Below are 9183 nucleotides of genomic sequence, written 5' to 3'. Positions count from 1 at the left end.
GAGGCCAGTTCCTCTGTACCTTATAGTGTAAAAAGCATCTTGCTGTATGAGTGTTGTTCAAAGTAATGGTTTCTAAACACTGACAATTTTATCTGGTGCTCATATGCATCATTTGAAACCACACTGTACATAGTGATGGTGTCCTTGTATTGGAAGACCTTCCCTGTTGCCAACTTCCTTACCTTAAATAGATGGAAAAATAATTAAAATCACCTATTCTTTCCCTAGATTTGTACCAACCATTGTTTAAAAAATGAAACACATGGTTGGAGGCAAGACTAGAAGAATGACTAGGATATTGAGAAAAAATATTGAGCTAATTGCTATGAAGGTAAATAATGGAATCTCAGTAACTTGACATGAGAAATTTATTCTTTGATCATATTCATTTGGTGGCCTGTGTTTTTCACACCCTCACTCAAAGACCCTTAGAATGATAGAGGCTCTGTCTTTAATACATGGATTCCAAGGTGTCAAGGGTTCTATTTGTCCAGCTGCTTTCTATGGTAGTGGTGGTACTTGTGTTTGCATATAATAAATTCCTTAACATTCAAGCTGACAGTCCTGTGTACATACGTACAGGTGTTTACATTCTGTTGAATAAGAAATCCTGGCACCTTTTAAATGAAGATGAAAAGATACCTAATCTAACTTAACTACCTACACTGGTCATTGTCTTTCCCAAAGCTCTGCAGGGCTAGGTGCTTTCTGCTCTGACTTGCAGTTGATTATTTATGGTACCTTGGGGTTTCCCCTTCTTTTTAGCCTTGGCAACATTTTGACTTTTTTTTTTTTTTTTTGAGATATATTTCATCTAGCTTTTGTTTTGTTTTGTTTTTGAGACGGAGTTTCCCTCTTCTTGCCCAGGCTGGAGTGCAATGGTGCAATCTCGGCTCACTACAACCTCCACCTTCTGGGTTTAAGCGATTCTCCTGCCTCAGCCTTCCGTGTAGCTGGGATTACAGGCGTGTGCTACCGCGCCCGGCTAATTTTGTATTTTTATTTTTTTGACACAGAGTCTCGCTCTGTCGCCCAGGCTGGAATGCAATGGTGCAGTCTCAGCTCACTGCAACCTCCGCCTCCCAGGTTCAAGTGATTCTCCTGCCTCAGCCGCCCAAGTAGCTGGGATTACAGGCGCCCACCAACACGCCCAGCTAAATTTTGTATTTTTAGTAGAGATGGGGTTTCACCAGGTTGGCCAGGCTGGTCTCAAACTCCTGACCTCACGTGACCCGCCCGCCTCAGCCTCCCAAAGTGCTGGGATTACAGGCGCGAGCTGCTGCACCCAGCTCATCTAGCATTTTTATGTGCTTGAAGCAGGGAGTGAGGTGGGGAGGATGAGCAGCTACCCATTAGTGTCATCTCAGCCCACCACGCTGCCAGAGGTCTAAGGTGTTCTTTATTCTAAGCTCATATTAATACCTCCTTTTACATTCCTGAATGAAGGAGGTCTGATTATGCAGGTTGAATATCCCAAATCCTAAATCTGAAGTGCTCCAAAATCTGAAACTTTTTGCGTACTAACATGCTCAAAGGAAATGCTCACTGGAGCATTTTGGGTTTTGGATGCTGAACTGAACTTGTTAAGTATAATGCAAATATTCCAAAATCTAAAATCCAAAACACTTCTGTTTCCAAGCATTTTGGATAACGGATACTCATAAAACTCTTCAAAGCCTGTGAGCACACACACGGGCACACACACATAATCCTGCAATGACATAGTTCTAAAGTTTGCAAACCAAGTTTTTTCTGGACATGGACTTTTCCCCCATATCTGCATGGTAATTTTGTATGTTAGTGAGTAGTCTTAAAGTCCCAGAATTCTCTTGGGAGTAGAGCATTAAATAATGAACTTTAGCTATGTTTGTTTCATTATGTCTTGCTGAGTTTCTGCCATAGAAGAGATCGAGATGTCATTTCATCTAGGCCTTACTTTCCTCATCTGAGCTGTATTTGTTTGGGATGTGATTTGTAGAGGCCTTACTGGCTCCATGACGGGTCATCCCGAAGTAGAATATTTACTGCCCAAATAAAGCCAAACAGTTTGGGACTTTTTTTTTTTTGACACAGAGTCTCACTCTGTCACCCAGGCTGGAGTGCAGTGGCCGATCTCGGCTCACTGCAACCTCTGCCTCCCGGGTTCGAGCAATTCCCCTGCCTCAGCCTCCCGAGTAGCTGGGACTACAGGCATGTGCCACCACCTGGCTGATTTTTTGTATTTTTCAGGAGAGACGGGGTTTCACCTTGTTGGCCAGGATGGTCTTGATCTCCTGCCCTCGTGATCCATCCGCCCTGGCCTCTCAAATTGCTGGGATTACAGGTGTGAGCCACTGCGCCTGGCCTTTTTTTTTTTTTTCTTTAAAGTTGTAAGACTACAGGAGACGGAGAGGCAGAGACAGTTTTGGAACCTATGTAGTCACCAGGAGAAACAACCTGTAAGATATTCATGTTACTTATTGCCTACTACACTAAAGTGAGGAATGTCGATGCAGGACATTGGGAGATGAGGAATGAGGATTGCTAAAGCAACTGCAAATAATTTATACTCCTGGATAACGGGATTTATTACATTTATGTACTCTAAGTTCAAGAATGATTTACTCACAATTTAGTAATGACTTTGTGGAAAGTACAGTAAAATGTGTGAGCAGTTTTAGTTACATATTATTTGTTGGATTCTAAAGTACTCCACAGGTGTTTTGATACATGCCTGTTTGGGGTTAGCAATATACTTTTCTGGTTAAACATCAATGGGGATTACACATTTATCTTCTCAACAAAACAGGCTCCTCTAGTGTATGTAAATATGACTGGTCACCTTTTTCTCTTAAGCTAAATGTGATAGTTCTGGCTTCGCTTATTTGCTTTCTAGCAGCCTCCCCATGTTAGTCTTGCCACATGGTCAGTCTTCTGTTTGGTAGGTTTTATAAATCCTAAAAGTTCTAGTTCAGAAACAGCTCTAATAAACCGAGCACTGGAGGCTTTAATTAAGGAAACTGGCCGTGCTGTATTTTTGACAAAAAGGGATTAAAATCTCAATGTTAAAATACTAGTTGGTAAAATGAAGTAGACAGTTCAGATATAAACTCCTAAACTATAACTGTTACTGGAAAACATTAATTAGAATCCACTATCAATAAAACATAAATGGAAAAGTACTTAATGCTTCCTAAATCTAATGTTCTACATAGTATGGAAATTGCTCCCCGCCCCCACTTCTAAACGTACATTAGAAAAATAGAGAACTCAGACCAGGTCAGTGGCTCATGCCTGTAATCCCAGCACTCTGGGAGGCCGAGGCAGGCAGATCACCTAAGGTCAGGAGTTCGAGACCAGCCTGGCCAACATGGTGAAATCCCATCTATCCTAAAAATACAAAAATTAGCCAGGCATGGTGGCAGGCACCTGTAATCCCAGCTACTTGGGAAGCTGAGGCAGGAGAATCGCTTGAACCTGGGAGGTGGAGGTTGCGGTGAGCCGAGATCGTGCCACTGCACTCCAGCTTGGGCAACAATAGCGAAACTCTGTCTCAAAAAAACACAAAAAACAAAAAAGAATTAGGCCGGGTGAGGTGGCTCACACCTATAATCCTAGCACTTTGGGAGGCCGAGGCGGGCGGATCACAAGGTCAGGAGTTCGAGACCAGCCTGGCCAACATGGTGAAACCCCGTCTCTACTAAAAATACAAAAATTAGCTGGGCGTGGTGGCGGGCACCTGTAATCCCAGCTACTTGGGAGGCTGAGGCAGGAGAATTGCTTGAACCCAGGAGGTGGACGTTGCAGTGAGCCAAGATAACACTACTGCACTCCAGCCTGGGTGATAGAGCGAGGCTCCATCTCAAAAAAAAAAAAAAAAAAAAAAAACCAACAAAAAACAAAAAAAGAGAATTCAATAATGGCAGTTTCATTTTTGGTAAATTTTAAAATGTAATCTTGACATAAATTTGATACCAAAAGTTTTAGGTTTGGTCTCATTTTGGATTAAATTCAAAATAAAGATTCAGAAATTTCAGTTATTCTGGCACCATATGGTTAATATTAACAAGTAATATGGTTGTTAGGAGTATGCCTTTATAAATATCTAGTGTAGATCTGGAGAAATTATAAAGTTATATTTTATGTGTATCTGGACATTGTAGAAATGGTTTTAAAAGGATACTGGATAATTTCATTCATTTCTTCTGAGGTTGCAGAATTTGTATCCACTTTTTCAGCAGCTGTCACAACTGTTGCAAAAGCCTTTTGAATAGACAAGACAGAAGAAAATAAAAATATCTACAGTTGCCAAACATCTTTTACTATACTTCTTTTAATGGCTGTTGATAGCTGGCACATATTCTTCATTATGTCAAATTTAAGATTGTCAAAACTACACTGATGATCACTTTAAACCACTTATATATTAAAAGATAAAGTAATGGTTCCTGAATAATCTTGTTTCAGAGAACTAACAGTACGCAGAGAAAAACAAGAAACAAAGCTAGTCAAAGTTAAAAGAAAAAGAAAGCCCTGTTTCCTCTACTAATCTTACTCCAGGAAAATATCTATTTTTCTTGGAAGCAGCCAACTATGGATATTTTTTAATGGCGACAAGACATCTGTAAGGCCTTTAATAGAGTTAAGATCTTTGTAATACTATTCTGAAGACAGAAAGAATAGTTGTTTATTTTAAAGAATAACAACAGTTGTTTATTGCCTTGCCAAGTATTCCTTGTACTTCCTGATTGCTAAATGTGTTGTGTAGTTATTTCTATTTTTTTCTTTTACGCAAGAAGAGAAATGCTAGTTAATAATATACTTTATTTTGTGAAATAACAGAACTGACCTAAATTGTTTAGTTTTTGCTTAATGCTAACTATTGGGTTAGATCACATACTTATTTTGACCTGGCATGAACACAGAATTGGCTTAGTTAAGGAATTCACGATCAGAGGGCAGGGGATTGGGAGTGGGGACTGTTGGGCTACCACTTCCTAAGGAACTTTTAAAATTTGAAGTGATTTATGCTTTCCAAATAAAAGACAAGGCATTAAACACAAGATAAATTCCAAAGCACTAAAGTATAAAACTATTCTGAGAAAGTCATCATGGATGGTTAGAAAAATATCTAGCTTGTTCTTTTCCCTACAACCTACCTCTGACCAGTCCACGAGGTTGATGAGCCTGCTACACTCTAGGTGCAGTTTGTATGCTATGCAGATGTCTGGGGCGATATTCGGAATGCAGCCTTCTTCGCTTTTCAGTGCTTCATTCTAACAAATAACAGTAAACTAAGATGACTCACTTTTAGAAATTATTAGGAATAAAATCAGACATTAATGAGGCCCCCAACCTACACTGAGTAAATCAGTAAATGGAATCTGTGTTTCCCTTATTTAGTGAGTGGGTCTATCCAATAGTTAGCTAGTTCTTGTTTAGGTTTATGTCTTGGTCATAACCCCTCTAGTTCTTAGTCACTAGAAGAATATTCTCAGGATTAGAAGATAAGCATATTTTTCATTTCAATCCATAAATTACTAATTTCTGAGATCTGAATGCACTTAATGTAAAAAGTTTATGGAAATCTTTAGGAATATTTAATAAAATGGTACTTCCAACACTTATAATTAGCTGAATTCTAACAATTACTATAGTGTATTAGTAAATACTAATACCACTTACCAGGGGTATAAATTTCTTTTAAAGAAAAGACTACATTGTCAACACTGCAGATCTTAAGCCCTATAGAAATCATCAGTGTTTCTTCAACCTATTTGAAATCCATGGCTTTTATTGAAAAACACAAAGTCTTACATACACACCCTGCTCTGATATTATAATATCAGGGGTGTATTATAATATATCCCACCCAAAGACAACTGAAATCATACTAGTTCTCTTCTGTGACCCACTAGCCAAGAAGATAGATTTTGTAAGTTTTAATTTATGGTTTATATATTAAAATTAACTGATTTTTTGGTTCTTTAAGTATGAAATTATTCAGTGGTTTTCACCATCACTGAAAACCATTGACTTATATCGTCCTACTCAACATTCTCGTAATACTCTGCATGTTTGTGTGCCATTTTGCAATGAGAAGCCAATACACTGGAATGCTCTTCATAGGTCTTATGGAGTTGCTTCTTAAGTATTTATTGTGGCAAGATTTCTGGGTACTTAACTTACAACTCTTTCATGTATATACAGCTTATTGAATGTTTAAAGTGATCATTTTGCCCAGTCATAAGACTAGTTTCTAAAATTGTGGGCTGTCTTGAGCTATTGTTTAAAGAGCTTCCAGGAGTTGATAACTGTGTCTGGACTTTAAGGGCACTGCTGAAGTGTGCTGCCCCAGGAGTTTTAGTGGCAGACTGCTGGTTATCCTCTACACTCAGCTCTGCAGATGATCTCAGAATAGATCTTTCTTTGTTTTAAAATCCAAGATGAAGTTCCAAAGTATTTCTCTTTCCCACTAGAAACAACCATTTCGGTATTTCAGTAATTTATTAGGCCATATTGTTTAATCCCTATCTGCTGTTATGTTTACAGGAAACATTTCCTTTATTTTCACAAGAGTGGTAACATTATACTCTCAAGTCTTTGTGCCTATGATCTGACTTTAGCATGTGAAGGGCAAAGATTACACATGGTCAAAAACTGGCAGCAACAGCTGACTACTAATTGGTATCTTTATGGGGTTAGAAATTTTTTTCTACAGTCTAAAGAATTTTAAAAAATATATGAGAGGTGCAACCCTGAGTTGCCGACTCTCTGCTCATTAAAACGTAACTGCAAATTTCGTATATTTTTATGACAATGACGCCCAGAGTCTGAGCTAAACTATCAGAAAACTAAATGTTCATCTTACCTTGAGATAATAGTAAGGATTGTTGAGTGCAGTATGGAGGGCAATTCGCGGAGCAGCATTTAAATGCTCACGAAGGGCATGGGCAGCACTGAAGTACACTACCTCATGGAGAGGCTGTGTCTCAGGAGGCAGAAGGTATTCTCTGAAACAGCCAGTCAGGCATCCATGTTTAGATAAGCACAGGTTTATTTTCTTTATATATAATATATATATTGTTTCCTTTAAGCTCTGTTGGACTTCAGTTTTCACTATAACATTTTTGTCAGTCCTCTCTCTGTAGAGGACTGAACCATTTACTAAAAGCAAAATTAACAACCAAAAACAAACGAAACAAACCCAAATATCAGCTCTAATACAGTTTCACTCAGAACTGCATCTCTTCCATATAATAGTTTTTAAAACTACCTCTAGACTGTTTATAAGAAGCTGTATATTTCAGTTCTGAGTTAAACCTTTAGGAACAAATGTATATATACTATATTTCTGCTTAGAAATCTTCAAGATAGCATTTCTTAAAGTAAATGAGAAAACAGATATCTACATTTTCTAGCACAGCTAACATTTAACCTTTGGCAATATTAAACACAGGCCTGGAATTAAGAGTTCAGGAAATTCTTCTTGGATCACAGAAAATTTTTAGTTGGTATCTTTCATGAAAATGACACCTCAAAAGTTGTTTTTGGTTTTTTTGTTTTGTTTTGTTTTGGTTTTTTTTGAGACGGAGTTTCGCTCTTGTCGCCCAGACTGGAGTGCAATGGTGCGATCTTGGCTCACTGCAACCTCTGCCTCCCAGGTTCAAGTGAGTCTCCTGCCTCAGCCCTCAGCCTCCCAAGAGGCTGGGATTACAGGTGCCCGCCAACACGCCCAGCTAATTTTTGTATTTTTAATAGAGATGAGGTTTCACCATGTTGACCAGGCTGGTCTTGAACTCTTGACCTCAGGTGATCCACCCACCTTGGCCTCCCAAAGTGCTGGGATTACAGGTGTGAGCCACCGTGCCCGGCCCAAAAGTTTTTTATATATTGGAATTATTTATTACGTTAGAAGGCAGAAAAGACTAAATCTTAGTTTCAGAGTATTGAAAAACAAATCATTAATAAAATTTCACTTATAAAAAATCTACCATAATTTGGGATTTTTTTCACCTATGAGCTAGATGATAAAACAATTTTAATAAATTTGGAACTAAAAAATACGGCATTAAAAATTTGCTTTGCATGTATAATGAGCCCATCAGGTGGTCTGTGCCATGACAGTGATATCATCCTGGATGCCTGGAGGGTGGCAAATTGGAGGGGAGAAGCTTTGGCACACATAACCCATAGACAAAGTAATGTCACTAACTGGATTAAAGTATATAGTTAACTCACATGACTTCATAAAGAAGATTTCTGGGGCTTAGTCCAGTCCTGAGCCTAAAGTATTTTGGCCACATGACAGCTTGTGTCAGCTCCTTTTCCCACCAGTACAAGCACAGCAAAGCAGCTACCTCAGCCCAGTCACTGGGGACATTATTCCCCTTCTTCCAAGTATCCTTTCTCTTCTTCTGGAGAGGATACCACTTCCTAGAAATCCCCTACACTTACTTTGTCCTGATGTGGCCAGGAGCTCTGGAGAGGAAGTGGAAAGGGTATTCAACATGGACATCACTCTTCACCATCCTCCTTTCCTCCCCCATCTCAAGAGCTAATGACCCCTTGCTCATTCTAATTCTAGGTACTGCTCCTTCTCCAAAGTCAACTGGAACAAAACTTACTTGTATGATTTTGACTTGATCCTCACTAAGGAACAGTATTCCATACCTCAGATACTGTTAACATCTTAATTACTCAAGGTTAAGTTAACTTAGCTGTAGCTTCAGGAAATAGTTTCTGTGATGGCTAGCTACCAATTTGTAATTTCTGACCATAAACTCTTCCTACACTAACCTCATGCAGTTATTTCCCAATCATTATACATGGCTGTCATTAAAAGATCTTGTTGCAGTTCCTGCTATGTAATAAGGATTGGATATCTAACAAGGCAATCAGATAGAGTCAGCTTCAGAAACTCAAACTGTTGCCTCATATTTTAACATTTTTACATGTGATATATAGAAATTCAGGCATTTCCCAAGGCAAAAGACCTCTCTAGATATCCTCAAAGAACCATCAGAGCAAAAATAAAATATCTGCCTTAATTTTGTTTCCACTGGCTACATTAGTTGAACAACAACAGTAACAAAATACATTATACATTAGAATTTTTATCTGACTGCAGACTTGGAGATTGGCATGGAAATATATTTCTGTGACTTATTTATATGAGAAGAAATAAGCAATGAGTCTGGCACT

The 9183-nt window shown here is 38.6% G+C and overlaps 1 protein-coding gene across 3 annotated transcripts in view; it reads right to left on the bottom strand.

The window, feature by feature from the left end:
* Positions 1-2542: 2542 nt before the first annotated feature.
* Positions 2543-9183, bottom strand: part of ORC3 (origin recognition complex subunit 3) — an 88294-nt gene continuing 81653 nt past the window's right edge. For 2 of the 3 annotated variants that reach the window (XM_032154890.2, XM_032154896.2), the window contains exons 17-20: positions 6851-6992; positions 5139-5255; positions 4163-4242; positions 2543-2977 (exon numbers count right to left, since the gene is read on the bottom strand). In XM_032154890.2, coding sequence (XP_032010781.1) covers positions 2872-2977; positions 4163-4242; positions 5139-5255; positions 6851-6992 — 445 coding nt within the window. In that variant the 3' untranslated portion in view covers positions 2543-2871. Of the gene's footprint in view, positions 2985-4162; positions 4243-5138; positions 5256-6850; positions 6993-9183 lie in introns of all 3 variants that reach the window. The other variant, XM_032154905.2, reaches the window with a different exon arrangement.

Source organism: Hylobates moloch, unplaced genomic scaffold (genome assembly GCF_009828535.3).
Source record: "Hylobates moloch isolate HMO894 unplaced genomic scaffold, HMol_V3 SCAFFOLD_2, whole genome shotgun sequence".
Classification (NCBI taxonomy): domain Eukaryota; kingdom Metazoa; phylum Chordata; class Mammalia; order Primates; family Hylobatidae; genus Hylobates; species Hylobates moloch.
Note: the sequence above shows the minus strand (reverse complement) of the source record. Positions and strands in the feature narration are given on the sequence as shown.